Source organism: Nerophis lumbriciformis, linkage group LG05 (genome assembly GCF_033978685.3).
Source record: "Nerophis lumbriciformis linkage group LG05, RoL_Nlum_v2.1, whole genome shotgun sequence".
Taxonomy (NCBI): domain Eukaryota; kingdom Metazoa; phylum Chordata; class Actinopteri; order Syngnathiformes; family Syngnathidae; genus Nerophis; species Nerophis lumbriciformis.
Window position 1 is genome coordinate 36,795,998 of NC_084552.2, and position 23,926 is coordinate 36,819,923.

The window sequence follows — 23,926 nt, forward strand, 5'->3', positions numbered from 1 at the left end:
ACTTAACTCTAGCTCTGTGTGTGTGTCATGTTGCGTGTGTTCATTCTGTGTGCACAGCGCCTGCAAACACCAGATGATGATGTCAGCGACGCCTACTGCACTGTCACCCATGAAGGTAAGGGTGGGGCTGAAGCCATGGGATGAAGGCGTGGAGTTCATGTGAGCTGAATATTGTTATTAAATGTATTATCATTGTTATTATTGCTACAAACACTGCCGCCTACCGTGCTCCCCCTCTCCCTAAACAGCTGAGAGGTTATTATTGGAAAGCTGTCTTCAGTGTCTCCCTGAGGGAGGGGGGCAGGGCGCACTGCCCATTCACTGTTTGCGTTCTTCCCCTCATGATGTCCACGTTTAATTCAAGTTTCCATCATAGTTTGGACAGAGGGACAACGTGGTTGCATGCCGGTGTCAAATAAACGTGCAAACATGGTGGCAACAAGCAGGGCAAGAGTGAGGAAGAGGGAACAGGAAATGTTGGGATTTCCTCTGGATGTGAGGTGTTCTTCCTCTGAGTGAGATTTCGTCCCGCAGAGAAGCTGCTGAAGGCCAGCGAGCAAACATCTCCTCTGTTAAACCTCTCTTTTCCCCACTTTTACACTTAGCAGCCAACGTCCATTTTTTGCCCATCTTTGGTTGTCGTCGCACCCAGATCTTGGTTGGTGGAGTGACCAACGTCATCTTTGTTAAACTTGGACTGTATTTGCTCAAAGATTTGCTTGAGGTTTTTCCATCATGTTGCGTTGCGTTGTTCAGAGAGCCAACAACCTGCGGCATTCGCATCCCGTGGCCAGTGTCACCTTTCGAGGTAAGAAGAGCAAACTGGCGCCCACGAGCGATCTTACCATCAACTCCTCAAAATAATTCCCTCCTTAACCTTAAAAAGGGCCAGAACCCAGTCCTGGGGGCAGAGTGGCTGTATTTGTGTTAGGGTAACTGCTTCTATCAATAAACTCATACTGTACACCCGCATAACCAGAAGAATGTCAATTAACTAACAACTAACAGAAGACTAAGTGTGAGGCGAGCAGTCCAAGACCAGCATATTTGATGACAAAACACTAACATGATAAAATTAACAGTTTGAAAGCCAATACTTAGTCCTTTCAATGGTACAAGCACATAAACAAGCAGTTTCATTTCCTCCTATCGAGTAGCAAAGACATATAAGTTTATACCTAGAGTAATCATCCTTACAGACCTTGTACATGCATGGAAAATTGTCTCTTTATAAGAAAACTGCCAACCTAAGCCCAGACCTTAAGAGGTCTGAAAGTCTCACCTCAGACCAAAATATGCTGAGTCATGGCACGATGCCAAAAGTCTCTAAAGTCCTTATAACATGAGAGTATCTGTCAGTCTGTTGTCTTAATGACGCGCGCTCTTCTCTTAACTTCCTGCCTTTGTGTGAGCGCCACTTCCTGATGCCATCTCACACACACAAACACACACGCATGTATTCCACTACAGTGAATAATTTCTCACTGTTCTCCACTCGATGCACAATCACGTTGGAAAATTATCACAGACAAAAAAGGATGCCACTAAACAATAGAATTGTCCTGCCAGAGCGCCGCCTCCTGCTGGCCAAGGGGTAGGCCTGGTCTATTCATGGATCGTCAACCTGTGCCAACTGAAAGGGTCATTTCCTGTCTTGGAGACGTCGGCTCTCAGGAGATGGAGAGTTTAAGCTTTCTTCATGAACCCTCTTGACCCCCATAGGAAAGGCGGAGGTGTTTGTTTAAAGATATGTGGCACTCATGCTGCTATTTGGGTCTTCTAACATCCAAAACAGGAAAGCAAACAAGTTCCAGAAAGGATTAATCTTATTGTGCGTGATGTGTGTGTGTGTGTGTGTGTGCGTGCTGCGTAAGACACAGCAGCACGCGCACACACACACACACACACACACACACACACACACACACACACACACACACACACACCCAGACCAGTTAACAACAAGACCAGTGATGTTAATTGCATTAGGCACATGCATGATGTTGTCTCTTCCTTGCTTCTAGGCTCTAAGAAGAAGACCAAGGTCATCAAAAATAATGCCAATCCTGTTTGGAATGAGGTCCGCTCCCCACAATTTCCAAATCTTAGTCACTCTACATAACCTAAATGTCAACTTTGACCTTCAGGGGTTCGAATGGGACTTGAAGGGGGTCTCTTTGGACTCGGGGGCTGAGCTGCACTGTGTGGTCAAGGACCACGAGAAAATGGGGAGGAACAGGTAAGGTGTGCTCCAGTTAGCTTGAAGGTGTTTGCAGATGTTTTCCTAGGTTCTTCTTCTTCAGGTTTCTTGGTGAAAGTCGACTTTGTGTCAGAGACGTGCTTAGCTCTCCCAACATGGCGGCCTCCTTCACCGTCTCTCTGCTTGACACCAAGAGGAACAACACAGGGGTGAGAACTTTGTTATGTATTATTTCATTGCTTTCTCCTATGTAAAAGCTAAATGTTTTGTTTTGCGTCCATCAGGCAACACTCACCTTGCAGGTGTCCTACATCCCTCCTCCAGGGTCAGCTCATGTCTTCCAGTCTCCGTGCCTGCCTGAGGTCCTGCCGCACAACAACCCCAATGTGGAGCTAGACACTGTCACAGGTAAAGTGTCTCTCATTGCTGCCCACTAAAGCCCATGCTACCAGCTATAAAAAGGCCCATGTGACTTGTATCCATGCAGTGATCTCCCTGGACACTCTGGGCGAGGAAGACACAGAGAGCATGATCATGCTCGAGGTCCCTGAGGACCAAGGTGCGGATGACGGACGCTCCATGGTGGTGGTCGGCCCCCAAGGACCTCAAGGGCAGGAGTCGCCTGCTGCCCAGACCCCAAAACGTTCGCCGCCATCCTACAACACTCATGGAGGGTTGAAGAAGAGGAGGAAGGGAGCCAGCAGTCAGGCCAAACCTCTTTCCAACAAGTCTCAGGACATTCAGGTAGACTAAAAGGTAAGAATGCCTTTCACTGGCTCGGGTTCATTCTGACCTTCCATCGCAGGTTCGTGTGCGAGTCATTGAGGCTCGACAGCTGCCGGGCATCAATGTCAAACCTGTTGTCAAGGTGACGGTGGCTGGACAGAGCAGGAGAACACGTATCCGCAAAGGCAACAACCCAGTCTTTGATGAGGTCAGTGAAGACATGATGAATTTCATCTTTTGCGCTGCAACACCCGTTGACTTCCTGTGTGCAGACTTTCTTCCTGAACTTCTTCGAGACGCCATCTGACTTGTTTGATGAAGCCATCATCATTATGGTGAGCGCAGCCTTCATTGTCCTTTTTTCACTGTGTCTCCTCTTTGACGTCCTGGTGTGGCCCGACAGGTGTGCGACTCACGCTCCCTTAGGACAGACGCCATGATCGGACAGTTTAAGGTGGGCGTTGAGAGTGAATTCAAAGCCTTTCAAAGATTAAAAATGTGACCTTAAGTACTTTTGTGTTGACAGCTTGACGTGGGCGCTGTCTACAACGAGCACCGTGAGTAACCGAGAGCACGCTTCGTTCATACCCGTCCATTTGAGCTAAGCGTCTTGTTTGCTATAGGACACTGCTACTTAAGAAAATGGCTGCTTCTCTGTGACCCTGACGACCTGTCTGCTGGGGTTAGAGGTTACCTGAAGGTCAGCCTCTTGGTGCTGGCCGCCGGAGACGAGCCACCGGTGAGTGACAGCTTGTCTTCTTCAAATCCATCCTAATATGTGCATGTCCTCAAATTTCAATGTTGCTTTAAATGTAGCTGCTGAAAGACAGCTTTGAGATCACCAAACACAAAAAGTTACTGAAATGATAGACATACACCATGTTGATGATCATTTTATGGGTTTCTAGGCGGACAAGCGCGAGTGTGTGGAGGAGAAGGACGACATCGAAGGAAACCTGCTGCGACCAGCTGGTCTGTCCCTCAGAGGAGCGTCTTTTACCTTGAGGGTTTTCAGAGCTGAGGACCTTCCTCAGAGTGAGTCGGTCACATTTAGAAGCTGATGACAAGCTCCACTGATGTCCTCTTGGCTTTGTCTCTTGTCTGCAGTGGACGATGCCTTCATGGACGGCGTGAAGCAGATTTTTGGCTTTGACAGTAACAGGAAGAACTTGGTGGATCCCTTAGTGGAGATCCACTTTGCTGGCAAAACAGTGCGTTTGTCTAACTAGTGAAAAGTTGTTGTGTATTAAACTTCATTTTAATTGTCATCTGTTGGTCTTTATTTAGGTCTGCACCAAGGTTCTGGAGAAGAATGCCAATCCACAATGGCACCAGAGTCTCACAATGCCAATCAGGGTGAGCCATTCACTCACTTTTATTAAATTATGGATTTTTCCGGATTTACAAGCTTCACATGCCGCCAATAAATTTAGCCTTCAGACCAATGAAACTGCCAAACGGGTCACACTAGGCTAATTAAATTGTTCACATTTAATCAAACCACTCACATAATCATTCAAGCTGCCATTTAGCACGTTATGGACTCACTCTCATTTTGGAGAAAGACATGACAAAGCGCACACGACCCACTGAAAGTGATCGACAGAGCCATCAAAAAAGAAACACATCCGCCGCAAGGAACAGAAATCCACCACAAACACTAGCCCACAGGCAACGTGCCTATAGACAAAAGTGACAGCGAAAAGAGGCCAAAAAAAAGCAACGCAAAGTCCCCTCAACTCCGACTCTGTAACCTCAGAAAGTGGCACCAGCGCGCAGGAGGAGGAGGAGGACAGTGCTCTCTGATCGGCTGTAAGCGTGTTACAGGATTGTCATTTGTTGAATTTGTGAATGTGCACAAGCGCCTCTGTAATATTTCATTTTTCTATGTGTACGCTGGCGTGTAATAGACCTGTGTGGCTAATGGGAGGGTTGCATATGATGTCACATCCGTTTTTCCTCTTGGTGGCTTAATTCACACGATGGTCAAGCGGCTTGAGCGTAGCATTAAAACAAGTGAGAGTGAGTGTAGAGTTTGAACAGAAAATGCCATATTGCTGTTCTGTTTTTGGGTGTTCCAGTCGTTCAAATAGAGAGATAGGAAAGAGCTTTCATGGAGTCCTAAAGAAATGGTTCATGAAGGCAATAAAGTCACGGAAAAAATTAAAGTGCGTCGAAAGAAATGGCTCTTAAAAATATCACTTTCATCATCTTGTGGAATACAATCGGACTATGCTTGTGTCTGCAGCGATCACTTTGTAAAATGATTGTTTGAACATTTGATTTGTTTGAGTACCTTATTATGATGCAATTAAGTTGATTCTGTACTATATTAGTAGTGTTTGAGGGCAGAACTAAACGTAAAGAAAAGGACAAGAGATCGCATTGGCTTGTGTTCTTTTGTGGTTGCTATGCCTAAATATAAACCACAAAGACCTGGTTGTGCAAATAAACTAATGTCATGTTATGTCCTAGGAGTAAATATTTTCTTTCTCAATTTTCATAACAGAAGCTTAAAGCTGCATTGTTGTTGTGCAGGAAAGCCAAGCCCTTTATTCAACACGGATGACCACATTATAGCATCTCTGGTGATAAATGTTAGTATCAAGAAAATATCCTTAATAGTATTAATAAATGAGATGAATACATCAATTCTAGGCTCAACAGCACATACTATATCTTGATATCGCTAGTAAAAATGTATGCTGAACATCAGAGACAGCTAAATAATGAGACAAAATATACTTCACATCATGAAAACAACTGCATGAATGAATTGACATGAATTGTAAATGAGACTAAGCAAAAATCAACTGCAAACAAACATCCTTTTTCTTATTAGCATCACGATCGCAGGAGCACGGCATTTATGTCAATCAAATACGTTGCTTACTAACTTTGTCTTTCACCAATTAATGTTTAATATTTGGACCCCTCAGATGTAAATACATGTGCCTTCAATCTTTTCGTCTGTAAATATCGTAAGTGTCAAGTGAAGTGAGGTAGCAGTAACCTCTTGGTGATGATAAATGGTTTAAATATTTCTTTTTAAATTCACTCCATCCATCCATCCATTTTATACCGCTTATTCCCTCCATTCCATTTAAAATGTTTTCTATAATCGCTTTTATATTTGCCTCTAAACCTTTCAAAATACGTCTAAATGTGCACTGATTAAGGTAAATAAGCCTAATGGGGCTTAGGACATCGCCTATAACCTGGACTCCCCAGGATGTGTCTCTCGGTCACATGATTGCAACCCACCTATATATCTACAAAATAAAATTGGTCCAAAAATTAGGTGGCTGCGGCTTATAACCAGATGCGCTCTATAGCCCAAAAATTACGGTACTTTTACTACTATTACTGATACTATCACGAGTCACTACTGTTGCTATTACTATTACTCTCCCTAGTATTACTACTACAATTACTACACTGAACCAAAATATAAATACTTTTGTTTTTGCTCCCATATTTCACGAGTAGAACTCAAAGATGTAAAACTTTAACTATATACACAAAATACCTATTCCTCTCAAATATTGTTCACAAATCTGTCTAAATCTGTGTTAGTTAGCATTTCTTCTTTGCCAAGATAATCCATCAGGTGTTGCACATCAAGATGCCGATTAAACAGCATGATTATTGCACAGGTGAAAGGACCATTTCAGAGTGACCACAATAAAAGGTCACTCTGAAATGTGCATTTTTATCACACAACACAATGCCACAGATGTCGCAAGTTTTGAGGGAGTGCGCCGTTGGCATGCTGACTGCAGGAATGTCCACCAGAGCTGTTGCCCGTGAATTGAATGTTCATTTCTCTACAATAAGCCATCTCCAAAGTCATTTCAAAGAATTTAGCAGTACATCCAATCAGCCTTACAGCCGCAGGCCATGCAACCACCCTAGCCCAGGACCTCCAAATCCAGCAGGTGCACATCCATGATCATCTCAGACCATCCACCCAGACAGCTGCTGCAACAATTGGTTTGCATAACCAAATCATTTCTGCACAAACCTTGAGAAACCGTCTGAGGGAAGCTCATCTGCATGCTTGTAGTCCTCATCGAGGTCTCGACCTGACTGCGGTCCGTCGTCGTAACCAACTTGAGTGGGCAAATGCTCACATTTGATGGTGTCTGGCACGTTGAAGACACGTTCTCTTCACGTATGAATCCCGGTTTTTACTGTTCAGAGCAGATGGCAGACAGCATGTGTGGCATCGTGTGGGAGAGCGGTTTGCTGATGTCAACGTTGTGAATTGCGTGGCCCACGGTAGGGGTGGGGTTATGGTATGGGCAGGCGTATGTTATGGACAACGAACACAAGTGCATTTTATTGATGGCATTTTGAATGCACAGAGATACCGGGACAAGATCCTGACGCTCATTGTTGTGCCATTCACCCGAGACCATCACCTCATGCAGCATGACAATGCATGGCCCCATGTTGCAAGGATCTGTATACAATTCCTGGAATCTGAAAACATGCCAGTTCTTGCATGGCCAGCTAACTCACCGGACATGTCACCCATTGAGCATGTTTGGGATGCTTTGGATTGGCGTATACGACAGCATGTTCCAGTTCCTGCCAATATCCAGCAACTTTGCACAGCCATTGAAGAGGAGTGGAACAACATTCCACAGGCCACAATCAACAACCTGATCAACCCTATGCAAAGGAGATGTGTTGCACTGTTAGGCAAATGGTGGTAACACCAGATAGTGACTGCTTTTCTGACCCCTCAGACCACCAATAAAGCAAAACTGCACATTTCAGAGTTGCCTTTTAGTGGGCAGCCAAAGGCACACCTGTGCAATAATCATGCTGTTCAATCAGCATCTTGATATGCCACACCTGTAAGGTGGGATGGATAATCTTGGCAAAAAGGAGTGCTCACTAACACAGGTTTAGACAGATTTGTGAACAATATTTGAGAAGAATGTCATTTGTGTATATGGTAAACGTTTTAGATCTTTGAGTTCAACTCATGAAAAATGGGAGCAAAAACAAAAGTGTTGTGTTTTTATTTGTGTTCAGTATAGTTTATGTACTTAACAGTTAGTCTGCTCTTCCTTCCAGTTTCCGTCGATGTGTGAGAAGATGAGGATCAGAATTCTTGACTGGTTGACACTTTACTTGTCATTTGTTCTCAAAATGAAAATAGGATCAAACATTGACTTTTACCTCATGTTCTCCTGACAGGGACCGAGCCAGTCACAACGATGTAATCGGCACAACTCACCTTTGTATGTCCAAGATTTCAGCCCCTGGAGGAGAGCTAGAGGGTGAGTGTGGACATTAAAGGACACATCTTGACTTAAAACTGCCTTCTTTCTAAGTCAGCAGGGAGTTCATTTCCACACCCTTCCTTGGCTACGTCTACTGCACAAACATATTTTGAGTTGTGATCTATCCGCTTCCTTTCTGTCTTACCTTTACCTGTCCTTCCTGTCCATGCATTCAGATGACTTGACTCCCCGCAACATCCAATCTGGCAGTACGTCCTTTGTCGTTTCACTTTTCTCTTTCTTAATCACCAATGTATGTCATGAAGTTTTCTATTTAGTCATCTCAAACTGTCACCTCTCTGCTCACAGTGGATGACACTCTTGGGTTCCTGCCCACATTCGGTCCGTGTTTTGTCAACTTGTACGGAAGTCCCAGAGAGTTTAGCACGTTCAATGACCCATATGAAGCCCTCAACCTGGGAAAAGTAAATCAACATGGCCACAGGGATCATGTTGGGATGAAATAACGTGTGACGCTGCTTCCTTCCGCTTCTCAGGGGGAGGGCGTGGCTTACCGAGGACGTGTTTTACTGGAACTGACTACAAAGCTGGTGGACAAGCCGGTGCCTAAAACGGAAGACATCGTGTCAGATGATCTGCTGGTGGCTGAGGTGAGGGAGGAGAAGACTTATCACACTTCCAAAACCAACCTGAAGTGTCCCCTCTCTTCACCCAATAGAAGTTCCTCAGGAAGAGAAAATATTGTCTCTTTGTGGCATTCTACTCGGCGACGCTCCTCCAAGATGTCGACGACGCCATCCAGTTTGAGGTCAGCATTGGCAACTACGGCAATAAATTTGACTACAGCTGCCTCCCTCTGGCCTCAACCACACAGTTCAGCAGGGCCGTGTTTGACGGTGGGTCACCTCTTGTGTCGTCTTTTGTGTCCTTGAAGCTGCTGCGTCATCATTGTGTCTTCCAGGTTGTCAATACTATTACCTCCCATGGGGAAATGTGAAGCCGGTGGTGGTCCTATCTTCGGCGTGGGAAGACATCGCTCCACGGATTGAGGCTCTCAATATGCTGCTGGCTATCCTCCACAGACTTGTGAGGTTACATCACAGGACATCATGTGTTTGACACTTGTTTGACACATGTCTGTGTGTGCCCAGGAGGCCAATCTGCAGCGGGTTGAGCTGGAAGTAAAAGCAGGAAGCGACATGTACGTGCTGGAGGAGAGGGTAATGGAGATGTTAGATCAGGTGATCACAGACTGCAGGTAAGCTGTCAAGAGGTCGGACAAAACAAATAAACACATACCGGTACATAAATTAAATGATACATAAATAGATAAAAATAAATTATACTTAAATTAAATAACAAACGCTTGGCTTGCTGTCTTTACACCAGACAGAGGTGTCAGCAAGCAATCCTGTTCTTGTGATCAGAAAATCTGCCCAAAATTCCAAAATTACACATCCGCTCCCTTCAGGTGGTGTTCATATTATGTTTACTTTGTTGTGTCTCTCCAGTCAGGAGCTACCGTCTCTCCAGGACTGGCCGTGTGCCACCCCTCTGGACCGCTCACTGCGACACATTCGCACTCTGCACCTGCAGCAAATCGTGGCGGCGGCACTGGCCTTCAAACACGGGCCAGCCACGGAGCTTTCAGCCGTCATGGAGCAGGCGGAGGACTGGAGCAGCCGACTGAGGAACTTAGCTGAGGAGGTGTGTCAGAAAAAAATGTCAGCAAAAACAAACATTTGTTTTCGTTACACAGAACAATCCTTTCCAACTCATGTTTATGCTTGTCGTCCAGCCTCAGAACAGTCTCCCTGACATCGTGATATGGATGCTGCAGGGCGAGCGAAGGGTGGCGTACCATCGCGTCCCGGCACACAGCGTCCTCTTCTCTGAACGCCACTGTGGCAAACACTGTGGACAGCTGCAGACTGTCTTTCTCAAAGTGGGACCACACACTCTCTGACAAACATCCACCACTTTTTCTCCAAAAGCATTAATTAGCTGATGCGTGGTGTCTGTTGCTTTGTATAGTATCCACAAGGGGGCTCCGGGGAGGCCAAGCTTCCCGGTCAGCTCAGGATCAAAGTGTGGTTCGGACTGGCTGCAGACAACAAACACTTCAACCAGTGCACTGAAGGAAAACTGTCTGTGTTTACAGAAACGGTAGGACTCTGGCATCATCACGTTAGAGTCTTCTTTTTCTAAAACTTTTCTCTCTCTAGTATGAGAACCAGACCCGTCTTGCTCTTGTGGGCAGCTGGGGAACTGCAGGTCTCACCTGCCCTAAGTTCAGCGACGTGACGGGAAAGGTGAAACTGCCCAAGGAGAGTTTCAAACCCTCTCCTGGCTGGACCTGGGCTGGAGACTGGTACATCAGCCCCGAGAGGACGTAAGTCATCACGCTTAAAAAAAAACAAAAAAACTTCAGTAATACTTTGCGTAAAAATCTGATTTCCTTGACAACAGACTGTTGTTTGATGTGGACGCCGGTCACATGACATTCACAGAGGAAGTTTTTGAAAACCAGATGAGGTTACCTGGTGGCCAATGGATTGGCATGCCTGAAGGATACACTGATGTGGTGTGTGTTGCCCACTTTGTTGTCTATCACAGTCACTATGTCAGTCACACCTCAGTCTGTCTAAAAGCTCCTTGTGTGCAAGGCAGAATGGCGAAAAGGCAGTGCCAAAAGACGAAGTGGAGTGCCCCCCGGGCTGGGTGTGGGAGGAGCCTGAGTGGAGTGAAGATCTCAACAGGGGCGTAGATGATCAAGGTTAGTCATTAAGTAGTCTAATAATCGAAAAAGATGTTCTTTACTTGTCTTTGCATGTGTGTACAGGCTGGGAGTACGGCAACACCATCCCACCAGACCGCCGGCCCAAGTCGTGGGTCCCTGCAGAGAAGATGTATCACACCAACCGAAGGAGGCGATGGATACGCTGGAGAAGGCGTGACCAGAAAAAGATGGATGCTCTCAGAAAGGTAACTAAAAAGGGTCAGTTTTAGTAGTTGCACTTACTTTTGTGCCCTACAGCAACATCCAGATGAGGCGGAGAGGGAGGGCTGGGAGTACGCTTCACTGTTCGGCTGGAAGTTCCACCTGAAGCCGAGGAAGACGGACAGCTTCCGCCGGCGCAGGTGGCGGTACCGCATGGAACCCCTAGAGAAGACAGGACCGGCGGCCATCTTCGCACTGGAGTGCTCATTGGTAAGACCACCAGAGTGAACCGACCAAAGTGTTTCTTTTAACCCTGTCGGACGTCTTCTTCCTACAGAGCAGCATAGAAGACAAACATGACGACAAGTTCGTCACCACCACATTTGGCGTCAACAGACCTACAATTTCCTGTTTCTTTGAGCGTGAGTGTCTTTGTTTATTTGGTTCTTCTTCCTCTTCTGCTGTATGTCTCAGGATCTTGTGTGTTTTCTAGATGGGACCCGCTACCACCTGCGCTGCTATTTGTACCAAGCTAGACAACTGCTGGCTATGGACAAGGACAGCTTCTCTGGTATGTTGTCTTTGACCTGATTTTGCAAAATACAGCTTACACTTGAGGACCATTTAAAAAGAATAACATAAAGCACTAAAAAAAAGAGAGGCGTTATTCTGCTAAGGGTCGTTAAAACAAGATGGAGGATGAGCATGAGATAACGACAAAACGAGGGAGAGTCCTCACTTCTCGCAAGAAACCAATGAACACACCTGATGGATGTTTGTGCCTTCACCGACAGCATGGAGTTTGGTTGTGTCTCACATGCCACACTTGTTTACTCACACTTAGGGCCCAATCTACTAAGATCCAAATAACAAGTGCTAAATAGCGTTTGCAAACTATAAAATTAAATATGCTGTTTGTGAGTTTGTTGCGGGTGATTTACTTAGACTGGGTGCACAATTGATAACAAGTGCAAAAGTGGTTCAGACCGCCCTATTTTAATGAGAATTTTGCGTGTACTATACCGGATATCCGGTCAAATTGGTTTATCTCTCCCAACCTTATATAAAACGGATGTGCATGCATACAAACATACAGTATTACTAGTACAGGTTTCTCATCTTTCACGCCAGTGTGGAATCAGTGAACAGGAATGCACATATCTATATGTTCATGTATAACTACGGTATCTACCTCTCTGCACCTGCAGACTTCTCCCTCCTCCAGTGGAGGTATTAGAGGTTTGCACGATAGGCATGTGGCCCCAGCTGCTGAGATGGAAAAGAGGAGTGCAAGACAGTGCTGATAGAGACAATCCACATTCATGACATCAAATGTTCCAACAGTACCACCTGTGCTGTTTTGTTATGTTGCGGAATAGGCAGCAGACAAATACCACCTTTTCTGGGCGATATAGAAGTGCAATCTAGACAACATCATCTTTCTTTAACACACCAAAGATGCACTTTGGGGGATCCGGTTTTGTGATGGTGCATCTGGAATCAAGAAAATGCATATTATAAGACTTGTTTTTATATAACATATATAAAAAATGAACACTATTAAATCAATACAAGAAGACACCAAAACAAATCAACTAAATGTGTTTTAATCAGCCCATTAAGTCATACACAAGCTATACAATTATGAAATTATATTGCTGAATAGACAATATGTCTAATATTTTTATTTCTGACACCCCATATATCTTGACACGCACACGGATGGAGGATCCTCTCTCCATTGTCTGTCTTTAGAGAGCAATCGCCTCAAAGCAATTTGTGCGTAATTGTGCCGGTTTGCACGTACTGTGTAGACGTGCTAAATATCGCTGCAAAACAGCAGCCGCAGAACAGTTTTAGCCTTGACAAGTCACATTGCGAGCCCAAAACTATTAGTTTTGCATCCCTTCCTCCCAATATTGTGGCCGTTCTGATAATCATCATATATTATGCATATACATGAAGACAGATACGCTAAATGGATTATGCTCTGTATTTTGTTTATTTATTAGGACACAATCCTCTGTGCGCGAGCCTAATAGATCAGCTTTGCGTATTCGGTCAAGTTTGTACATGTTTTAATATACACAAACCTGTAATAGATCAGGCCCTCAGTATTTTGAGTGCACAACTGCCCTCACACTAAGTATGGTCAAATTCAATACACTGTCACTATGCGGATGTTACACTCAAAAATGATGACTGGTAGTCATTGCCATCTTGGCGACGTAGCACAAGCTGAGGGCCTAAATTAAATATTTCACAGTAATTGGTCAAAGCGGGACTCTAAATAGTGACTTTTATTTGCTAGTAGGAGCTAAGCAAACATCCACACACACAGCAAGTATCACTATTACAATCTCACACACATCAGGCATGCTGGGAAACATCCATCCATCCATCCATTTACTACCGCTTATTCCCTTTGGGGTCACACGTGCACATTTTCCCAACACACTACCTTGTACTTCCTGCTGAGGGCGCCACATCCACAGGAAAGAATCGTTAAAAAAGGTAATGAAGCTGCAGGAAAATGAACTTATGGTTATTTTACAGGATAGAACAAGTTTTACTTTCGAGTTATTGAATGGAGTAAATCAGAAGCACTGTGACATCAAGCTTTTAAAATTCTAAACGCCAGTTCGCATTGTGGCATACGTTTTTATATACAGTGATACTGCACAGCAAATTTTGTTATCATTCTTAAGTTTAGGGATAGGATCGTGATGTCAAAGGTAATGCTTTTGTAGCAACACACACGAGGCACCGCCACCTCAAGTCAAATACTTTAGACTTCATTATCACATATTCATATAATGTTACTGACAGGTAAATGAGATGTTTTTGCGGGGAAAAAACATCCATCCATCCATCCATCCATCCATTTTCTTCGCTTATCCGACGTCAGGTCACGGGGACAGCAGCCTAAGCAGAGAAGCCCAGACTTCTCTCTCCCCAGCTACTTGATCCAGGGGGATTCCGAGGCGTTCTCAAGCCAGCTGGGAGACATAGTTTCTCCACCGTGTCCTGAGTCTTCCCCGTGGGTTCCTACCGGTCGGAGGCGTTCGGGGACATTCTGACCAGATGCCCGAACCACCTCATCTGGCTTCTCTCGATGTGGAGGAGTAGCAACTTTACTCTGAGCTCCTCCCGAAAGACAGATCTTCTCACCCTATCTCTAAAGGAGAGCCCCGCCACCCGACGGGGGAAACACATTTTGGCCGCTTCTACCCGTTATCCTGTCTTTTAACCCTAAGCTCATGATCATAGGTGAGGATAGGGACGTAGATCGACCGATAGATTGAGAGCTTTGCCTTTCGGCTTAGCTCCTTCTTCACCACGACGGACCGATACAGGGTCCTCATTACTGCAGACGCTGCACTGATCTGCCTATTGATCTCACAATCCACTCTTCCCTTGCTTGTGAAAACAAGACCCCGAGGTACTTGAACTCCTCCACAACCCGGAGATGGCACTCTACCCTTTTGGGGACGAGAACCATAGACTCGGACTTGGAAGTGCTGATTTTCATCCCAGTCGCTTAACACTCAGCTGCAGTGACAGCTAAAGATCCTGGTCAGATGAAGCCAGCAGGACCAAATTATCCGCAAAAAGCAGAGACTTAAACCTGCAGCCACCAAAACGGATTCTCTCAACGCCGTGACTGCGCCTAGAAATTCTGTCCATAAAAGTTGTAAACAAAATCGGTGACAAAGGGCAGCCCTGGCGGAGTCCAACCCTCACTGAAAACGGGTCTGACTTACTGCTGGCAATGCGGACCAAGCTCTGACACTGATCATACAGGGAGCGGACCGCCACAATCAGGCGGTCCGATACCCCATACTCTCTGAGCACTCGCCACAGGACTTTCCAAACGACACGGTCGAATGCCTCCTCAAGTCCACAAAACACATGTAGACTGGTTGGGCAAAAATAAGATTGGTTTCTTTTTTTTTTTTTAAAACCAAAAATCTTACAAATGTGTGAGGTTGTGAATACTGAAATGGGAATATTTGGGCATCCTCTGTATATTGAAGGAAGTATTCAGTTTGAGACACAGTTTCTCAATGCTTTCCTTTCTTCTTTTCTCACTTGACTACTTCTTATTTTCTCTCTCTTTTCCTAGTTTGTTTATGTTACACAACTCCTGCAGCACACACACACATACTTGCATAACCCCTTCGGGCTGTTTGTATTGCTGTTTATATGCGCTAATGTTCATCATGAGTAGGGTATTTGTTAGTACAGTGTGTGTGTGTGTGTGTGTGTGTGTGTGTGTGTGTGTGTGTGTGTGTGTGTGTGTGTGTGTGTGTGTGCGTGGGTGTGCGTGTGCGTGTGCGTGTGCGTGTGCGTGTGACACAAGAATGAAAGGTCACTTTTGAGGTTAATTGAACGCTGGTGGGTAAATGCAACCTAGCTTCTGTTTATCATGATTCTAATGACTCCTGAGCGACCCTACATGTGCATGTGTGTGTGTGTGTTCATTCAGCCATGTTTGTTCATTTGATTTCAGACCCCTATGCCATCGTGTCTTTCCTCCATCAGTCCCAGAAAACGGTGACGGTGCGCAACACGCTTAACCCCACCTGGGATCAGACGCTCATCTTCTACGAGGTGGAGATATTTGGCGACCCCGAGGCCACGATGGCCAGCCCCCCTCATGTGGTGGTGGAACTTTATGACCAGGACACATACGTGAGTTGGACACCTGGTAATGTGTTTCTTCAGTACATGAATACCATGTGATTTGGTACGTCCACCCATACAGGGGGCAGATGAGTTCATGGGTCGTTGTGTGTGCTTGCCTTCACTGACCCGCTCGCCTGGCCTGGCCTGGTTCCCCGTTCACCTCGGCAACAAGGACGCCGGCGAACTTTTGGCAGCGTTTGAACTCATACGCAGAGAGAAGGTCAAAGATGGTTTTGATATTTGCAATGGTAATGTCCACAAGATGCTTTAATGTTTTCCTCATTGATTGACAGGTTGCAGTTCACCACATTCCAGGTCAAGAGGTGAGCATGTCTGCTCCGCTTCTTCTTTTCGTGTTGATTATTTCTCTTCATTACTACTTTTAAATCATCTCGTGGCCTTTTTCCCCCACACAGGCTGACGTGTTGACCTCCAACCATGTTCTGGATGAGGTAAAGCATTACTGCTTGTCTTGTTTGACGCAGGAGACGTGCTTAGAATTTGGACTTTTACTTGTCTGTGTGTTTCCTTCAGTTGATGTTCCCAGTATTTCTCAATGAGAACCTGCAGCAATGGGTGGGTAACACTTGAACACCAGTAACAGAATTAGCAGTTATTTTGTGTGATTACTCATTATCATCATATTAAGTGAATATTTCAAAACAAGTTTGGTTCTTTTGGCAGCCAGACGAATCAGATCTTCCGTGCCTACCCCCTCAGAGGGAGCCGAATGTCTTCATGCTGCCTCAGGGGATCAAACCTGTCCTGCAAAGAACCGCCATTGAGGTTGGGCTAAATCCACGTGTCCCGTAATTACAATCTTACTTTAGGATGACTTATTTTCATAAGGTCATGTGACCAATGCAAATTTGTTAATGTGATTTGTTGTAATGATATAATATGTATACAATATGTAAATTGGTGGTGCCATTTGCGTTTTGAAGGTACATTTTTAATTGACCCCATAGCATATAGGAACCGCATTATAGGGAGGGGATTTTTGGGACCACAAAGAAAACAAAGCAAAAGGCCCAAATCCATGCAAAATGGCACCTGCAAACCAAAATGGCCAAATACCTGTGTTTGGGTGGCATTGATTATCAGACTTTGGGTGGTCGTGTCAAAGACCCTCACAACTAGGATGTCCAAAGTATTACAAGTATATCATTAGCCCTCGGCATATTACAAAAATGTAATGAATTATATCAGGAACTCGTTCTTGTTGGAGTGACTGCAGAATGCAGAGACAAGAGACAGAGGGCAGGTACAATGATAATTTAATTCATGCAAATGATAACTTCAGCAGCTAGGAAGTGCGCAAAAAGATTATCACCTGTCAAGATAACAACAAACAATGATGATCCAGTCTTGTCCAGAAGAACAGGGCAGGCATAAGAACCACCCTGATTGGCAACCAGGGACAAGTGAGGTAGGCAGTGCTCAGGACAGAGGTGAAGTGACAGGAAATGGAAGCGCACAGGAAGTGAAAACAAGAGCGTTGGAACTGAAATAATACAAAGAACAGGGGAATAATAAACATAAGTACAAACTGTTATGAAGGTCCATGACAAATTAATTATTAATGACTTATATTGTTGGATCATATATTTTGTCACCTATGACACAAAGTTATGTGGATGATTTGTTTATATAGCATATGTTGACCTACATTAGATTGGATTTAACATCTTTAATGAACAAAATGTATTGTATTATGTCTTAAAAATCCTTACATTTTTCTGTGTGGAGCTCTTGCTCTATGCCTGCAATAGTTTCAAGCATGAACTTTGACACCTATAACAAGACATGCAGGCCTTTTATTCTTAATTTTTTTAACTGCTAAGTATATTTTGACTGACAATGGAATTTTAGCTCGCTTAACAAAAACAATTAAATGTGAAAAATGTACACACAATTTTTCTGTTGGAAAAAGTTTGGACACCCTTAATGTCACCTTTAAATGTACACACCTTGAACATCCAGTATTAACTTACAAATTATCTTATGGCAGGTGAAGATGCTACATATGCTAAAAAAAAAAGCTCTGGTTTGTCCAGGTGTTGGCATGGGGAGTCCGCAACCTGAAGAGCTTCCAGCTGGCCAGCGTCACCTCGCCAAGCCTGCAGGTGGAATGTGGCGGCACTACGGTCCAAAGCTGCGTCATCAGAAACGTGAAAAAGAAAGCTAACTTTGATGTCAACACGCTCTTCATCGACGTGGTGAGATTTTCAGCTGCAAATGCTGCTAAAGCAATGCTTTGGGGTCACACCTTCACTCTCGGTCCATAGGTTAGAGGGATCTGTTTACTTGGTGGTATGGAGCCTTAGGAAAAGTAATTAATGAAAACGGTGCACACATTTTTCCAGCTGTAGCTCTCAGAGTTTAATGTTGGAAATATCAGAATGCAATCACCACTCATCATACTCAATCGCATGCAAACATTTTTACATTCTCAAATGAATCATAAACATCCATCCATCTTCTTCCACTTATTTGAAGTCGGTGAAGCAGCCTAAGCAGAGAAGCCCAGGTCCCTCTTCCCAGGTGCATCACCCAACTCTTCTCAGTGGGGGAACCGGAGGCGTTCCCAGGACAGCTGGAAGACATAGTCTCTCCACGGTGTCCTGGGTCTTCCCTGTGGTCTCCTACCGGTCGGACGCGCCCTAAACACCTCCCCGAGGATGTGTTCGGAGGGCATTCTGACCAGATGCCTGAAACACTTCATCTGGCTCCTCTCGATGAGGAGGAGCAGCGCAGGAGCTCCTCCAGAATGACAGAGTTTCACACCCTACGGAGGAAACTCATTTCGGGCGCTTGTACCCGTGATCTTGTCCTTTCGGTCATAACCCAAAGCTCATGAACATTGGCGAGGATAGGGCCGTAGATCGACAGGTAAATTGAGAGCTCTGCCTTCCGGCTCAGCTCCTTTTTCACTACGACGGACCGATACAGGGTCCGCATCAGTGCAGACTGCGCACTGATCCGCCTGTCGATATCACAATCCACTCTTCCCTCACTTGTGAACACTACCCCGAGGTACTTGTACCCTTCCACTTGGGGCAGGATCTCCTTCCCAACCTGGAGATGGCACTCCACCCATTAACTGGGCGAAAACCAAGGACTCGAACTTGGAGGTGCTGATTTTCACCCCAGTCGCTTCACACTCTGCTGCGAACCGATCCAGTGAGAACTGAAGATCCTGGCCAGATAAAGCCAGCAGGACCACATCATCTGCAAAAAGCAGAGACCTCATCCTGCATCCACCAGCGCCCTCACGCCGCCTAGAAATTCTGACCATAAAAGTTGTAGTACCTCAAACGAGCTTTATTGGCTTTGTTATGGAGCTCTTAACTCAGAACATTAATTCAATGTGTCCTATTGAAATGAATTGGTGCTTGCCCAACCCTCCAAAAGAGCACAAATTTAACATGTAACATCCATCCATCCATTTTCTACCGCTTGTCCCTTTTGGGGTCGCGGGTGGTGCTGGAGCCTATGGCTTTTAATATTGTGTGAAAAACAATACAATGTACTACAAAAAACTACAGTAGTTTTATGAGATAATATAACAGTAATGCACAGCATTTAGCTTGGAGAGTGGACCTCTTCAGCAGGGGTTCTTAACCCTTTTGACCTTGGGGCCCAACTTTTGTACTACAGAGGGGTCCACTCAAATATTTACACTGAATTAATAACCTTACACTTGATTTTAAGCATATTCAATAATTATATCTTACCTACTTACAGTTTACAGTCTTCAGTTTACAGTGAAAATGGAAATACAAAATTTTTTGTCATAATTTTGGCGCCTAAGAAACTTCTCCGTACCTTTAGCTCCAGTCTTCCTCTGTTTGTTTGAGATTGTCATTACTGCCAAAAGGGGTGGAAAAGTGTATTACAACTGAGTATTGCTACGGCCCATACGGATCACAACCGAGAAACAGATATTTTTTGGCTGCCCTCTGGAGGGCGCTTGCGGCCCAACAATGAGCCAATGCTGCTCTACAGTGCCTCCTTCCAGCTGCTTCTCCATCAAATACACCATCAGCCGTTTCTCCATAATCTCATGGATGAATGTCTGCCGTTTGCATATTAGTTTAACCTTGTAGGCTGGCATTAGATGCCTCCTTCTTCAGAATGGTGCAGACTATTATTTATTTATTTAATTCAATGAATATCATCCACTTCTTCTTAGCACTGTCCTTCACGTTCACTTTCTTCCTTACCATGCTTGAAAAAAGTCATGTGAATCTCTAGCTATACGATAATATTTTAAAAAGTATTTTGACTATTGTTGTATTCCAGAGCATGTGTAGCTCAGCTGCTTCCTGTAAAACAGTGGTGTTTTCATTCTTGTCACAGAGACTCCCCGTGGTGGAGCTCTACATGCCCCCAATCGTCATCAAAGTCATCGACAACCGTCAGTTTGGCCGGAAGCCCATGGTCGGCCAGTGCACCATCCGCTCCCTGGAGAGGTACCGATGCTGCCCAGAGGATGAGGATGGGGGCCGGGCAGAGGCGGACGAAGGCCAAGGTTAAACCTAAGAGTGGGCGGGATCTTGAAGGAGGCTATAACTGAGAACTTGCACGTTTCTGCTTCTTATAGGTCAGATCCCCCATGTGGTCAGTGGCGACGCCTTCATCACCGTGGACGACGAAAAGCCGCTCATCTCACATCAGGTGACATCATTAAAACGCCACCACCAAGAAAGGTTTTTGGAAATCAGTCAGAGAGGTTCCTTCATGCTTTTGTGGCATCTTACCTATCTCACTAACTCCTCTTTTTTCTCACTGAGACTGGATGCTAACCCGTGTGTGTTTTTTGTGTGTCTGTGCACATGTAGCTTGCAGATGGAGCCACTTCCGCTATCATTAACCTCTCCGCCTCTAGCTGCAGCTTCCATGTGGGTAACAAACATTCAAACAAACACGCCAGCAATCTTTCCTGTAAACTAAATGTGTCACGCTGTCACTAGGAGGCACTATTTCATGACAAAGCTAACGAGGGTTCAGCCCACAGCGTGCATAGCTGGAAAGTTCTTACTGATGGCGTTTATTTTAAGTGCGACACTGATGGATCACAGCGGCTATGCTGAGAGGAGAATGGAGGATGGAAGGAGCCGCCGGCCAGAGACGAAACACGACACTTCTTATATTGTGCTCTTGCGGTGGCGGCTCGGGAAAATAAGTCCTAGTGGAGAAATGAGGCCTTCGTAGAGAGCCGCACGCCGCGCCGTGTGGTTACGCGTGAAATTTGATCCTGCGTTTGAGCAGGAGACCATGCGCCTTGTAACATTCTTCCATGTTATTTATCCAAGCCAGGTCAATTAGAAGACTTAGCATGACCCGGACCAGACACACACACCACACACACACGCATGTGCGAGCACACACCCTGGCCTGTCGCAGCTGTAATTGGGGCTGATTTCTTTCTGTGTAAACAAAGATATTTGTTTTATTAAGGGTCAGATATAGAGGCCAGTCAAATAAAAGGCTTTGCTTTCTGTTTGGTCACAGCCAAAATCAACAGAGCTGCTAGAGATCCTTTGAACCGCAGACTGTTAGCAAAGAGCGGCTTAAGGAGGGACACAGAAGCTAAAAGTTTTAAAGGAGGAGTAATATTTCAGCAGAAAAAGCAAATGCTTATTCTTCATGGGCGTGTGATGATCACCCACTCCTTCCATGTCTTCTCACAAATGTCTTCAATAAATCCTCACTCATGTCCTCCTCCATGATCGTCTGCTGTTACATAATTTGCTAACTTTTAGTGTGGTTGTTAGGTCCTCAGTGGCAATATTGCTGTCCACTGACCGCACTTCGAGTCAGCTTCCATTTTTAGTGCCAAGCAGGAGAGAGGACATTTTGGCTGATGAGGGCACTCTTGTTTCCTTTGTGCCCACACAAAGGAACAAGTACATGACTTTTAAGGCATGTGCGTTCCTCACTGGGATGAAGGTTGCCAGGCGGTGCCAGGTCAAAGTCCAATGTGTACATTAGGTAGTAGGGGTGGGTTGGGTGGGGGGGCATGTTGATTGTGCCCCTCTTTATTTCTCCGCTTTGTAGTCGCTATACGTCTACAATTTGACTTTGAGAATAATGTCCAAATCGAATGTGTGCTGACATTTTGTCAACTTGACGACGCTCACTCTCTCAAAACTGGGAAAACATAAAAGCTGACGGCTGCCGTCCAAACCACAGAAAGCCGTCAGTCAACGTTTGTGAAAAAGACGGTGAGCGCGGCCTCACATGACTCATGGCAGCGGCGTTCGCACTTTACAAGCTTGACTTTTACGCCAGCACACATTCCAGAACAAAGACACTTCTTGTTTTCTGAAGGACCAAAATTCTTATGTGGTTTGAAGGGAATGTCTCTTAAACGTGTTAACAAGCGACTTCAAACCTGCGTAGTCTTTTACTTTGGACTATGCTGATTTCTCAGAGGACACACTTGTATTGATTGGCTGGTTGACTGATTGATCAGGATGATGACCTCTGATTGTGTCCACCATAGGAAGAAGAATTCATAGACTGGTGGAGCAAATTCTACGCATCCACTGGAGAAACAAGGAAGTGTGGCATGTACCTGGAACGAGGCTTGGACACTCTGCAGGTCAGCTGGTGTGTGTGTTAGCTATAAGAGTTTTGTCTTTCTTCCAGCTATGTTCTCATGTAGAATCAGGAAGTAAATTTCAGAGGAAAGCCAGGAGCTGTCCTTTCCCCTATCTTCCTATTAGCTCATCTGCCTCGTCATGGCAATTTCTCCGCAGACAAACACCGCAGTGGGAACGATTCAAGGTGGTCTTTTCTTCGTCGTCATCTGCGCTCATTCTTAATAATAATAATAATAACAATGAATTAGATTTATATGGTGCTTTTCTAGACACTCACACTTGCACCCAAGCTGCCCTGGGGTAGATTGGCGGAAGCGGGACCGCCACTTTGTGCCTACGGCCCCTCTGACCACCACCGAACATTCATTCACTTTCATACTCCAATGTGAACGGCACTGGGAGCAAGGGTGAAGCGTCTTGACCAAGGACACAAGGGCAGTGAGTTGGATGACAGAAGCGGGGATCGAACCTGGAAGCCTCAAATTGCTGGCACGGCCACTCTACCCACCGTGCTACGCCGCCCCCCTCTCTTTTCAAGTCAAGGGCTCATTCCTCCAGTCGCCCCCGCTTCCCCAGTAGTCGCTCTAGTCATCCCACTTGTCATACCTACTTATCCCCCCGGTCGACTATCCAGTCGTCCCCCTATTCTTCTCTCGAGTCGCCCCACTTGTCAGACCTCCAGTTATCCCTCCAGTCGTCACCCCGGTTGTCCTTCAAGTAGCCCCTCCAGTCCTCATTCTGAGTCTCGACCCCAACACCTACGTCAGTCTCGTTGTCTGAGACGAGAAAATGAGTAGTCGAAATCTGTCTTTTCTCCATCCTCCTAAAGGCAACCTTGAAGCTGCATACTTGGCATACTCAACCTTCTTTCTCCACATAATATAGGTCCTACCTGACCTTTGCCCTAAGAAGAAGGTTTGTATCGTTGTTTCTTTAATGAGCCCACTCAGGTCAGCGTGGCAAGGAAATGAGAAAATGAGACACAATTTCCAATGTTTTCAAACGGCAGTACCTTCCACTATTTCTATCACATCCGCCCTCCTGCTACACACAACATGCCGTTTTCTTCAGGTGTACGACAGAGAGTTGGAGAAAGTGGAGGCTTTTGAGGGTCTTTCAGATTTCTGTCAAACCTTCAAGCTGCAGCGAGGAAAGACGCAAGAGGAAGGAGAAGATCCATCAGTGGTGGGAGAGTTCAAGGTAAATCTTTTTGTCTCCTTCTCTAATAACAACAATGCACTAGAATTTACAAACGTCATTGCTGCGCCTGGACAGGGTATGTTGAAGATCTATCCCCTGCCGGAGGACCCCTCGGCGCCTTTCCCCTCCAGACAATTTAGGAAGCTTCCTCCTAATGGTGTGGAGGAGTGTTTGGTCCGCGTCTATGTCATCCAGGCTCAAGGACTGCAGCCCAAAGATGCCAACGGAATGGTGTGCTCAGTGACACTAGTGTGAAAAAGACACACATAACCTGTGTTTGTACGCGCGCGTGTGTGTGTGT

General features: G+C 45.4%; 1 protein-coding gene across 3 annotated transcripts in view; it reads left to right on the top strand.

Moving 5' to 3' along the window:
• Positions 1-23,926, top strand: part of dysf (dysferlin, limb girdle muscular dystrophy 2B (autosomal recessive)) — a 34,064-nt gene continuing 10,138 nt past the window's right edge. Inside the window, exons 1-45 of one of the 3 annotated variants that reach the window (XM_061960580.2) lie at positions 1-115; positions 2,025-2,080; positions 2,148-2,239; positions 2,304-2,409; positions 2,485-2,608; positions 2,688-2,944; positions 3,006-3,134; positions 3,199-3,261; positions 3,330-3,380; positions 3,453-3,483; positions 3,550-3,665; positions 3,835-3,961; positions 4,034-4,137; positions 4,214-4,282; positions 8,015-8,058; positions 8,138-8,220; positions 8,400-8,432; positions 8,533-8,648; positions 8,721-8,834; positions 8,903-9,080; positions 9,146-9,270; positions 9,336-9,442; positions 9,696-9,891; positions 9,983-10,129; positions 10,219-10,350; positions 10,410-10,576; positions 10,654-10,768; positions 10,855-10,960; positions 11,027-11,169; positions 11,222-11,395; positions 11,463-11,547; positions 11,619-11,696; positions 15,639-15,820; positions 15,894-16,034; positions 16,108-16,137; positions 16,231-16,266; positions 16,349-16,390; positions 16,499-16,600; positions 17,872-18,033; positions 20,177-20,348; positions 20,421-20,494; positions 20,659-20,718; positions 22,326-22,424; positions 23,497-23,625; positions 23,701-23,856. In XM_061960580.2, the coding sequence (XP_061816564.1) occupies positions 28-115; positions 2,025-2,080; positions 2,148-2,239; positions 2,304-2,409; positions 2,485-2,608; positions 2,688-2,944; positions 3,006-3,134; positions 3,199-3,261; positions 3,330-3,380; positions 3,453-3,483; positions 3,550-3,665; positions 3,835-3,961; positions 4,034-4,137; positions 4,214-4,282; positions 8,015-8,058; positions 8,138-8,220; positions 8,400-8,432; positions 8,533-8,648; positions 8,721-8,834; positions 8,903-9,080; positions 9,146-9,270; positions 9,336-9,442; positions 9,696-9,891; positions 9,983-10,129; positions 10,219-10,350; positions 10,410-10,576; positions 10,654-10,768; positions 10,855-10,960; positions 11,027-11,169; positions 11,222-11,395; positions 11,463-11,547; positions 11,619-11,696; positions 15,639-15,820; positions 15,894-16,034; positions 16,108-16,137; positions 16,231-16,266; positions 16,349-16,390; positions 16,499-16,600; positions 17,872-18,033; positions 20,177-20,348; positions 20,421-20,494; positions 20,659-20,718; positions 22,326-22,424; positions 23,497-23,625; positions 23,701-23,856 (4,941 nt within the window). In that variant the 5' untranslated portion in view covers positions 1-27. Of the gene's footprint in view, positions 116-606; positions 809-2,024; positions 2,081-2,147; positions 2,240-2,303; positions 2,410-2,484; positions 2,609-2,687; positions 2,945-3,005; positions 3,135-3,198; positions 3,262-3,329; positions 3,381-3,452; positions 3,484-3,549; positions 3,666-3,834; positions 3,962-4,033; positions 4,138-4,213; positions 4,283-8,014; positions 8,059-8,137; positions 8,221-8,399; positions 8,433-8,532; positions 8,649-8,720; positions 8,835-8,902; positions 9,081-9,145; positions 9,271-9,335; positions 9,443-9,695; positions 9,892-9,982; positions 10,130-10,218; positions 10,351-10,409; positions 10,577-10,653; positions 10,769-10,854; positions 10,961-11,026; positions 11,170-11,221; positions 11,396-11,462; positions 11,548-11,618; positions 11,697-15,638; positions 15,821-15,893; positions 16,035-16,107; positions 16,138-16,230; positions 16,267-16,348; positions 16,391-16,498; positions 16,601-17,871; positions 18,034-20,176; positions 20,349-20,420; positions 20,495-20,658; positions 20,719-22,325; positions 22,425-23,496; positions 23,626-23,700; positions 23,857-23,926 lie in introns of those variants that run through there. The other 2 variants (XM_061960581.2, XM_061960582.2) reach the window with 2 other exon arrangements.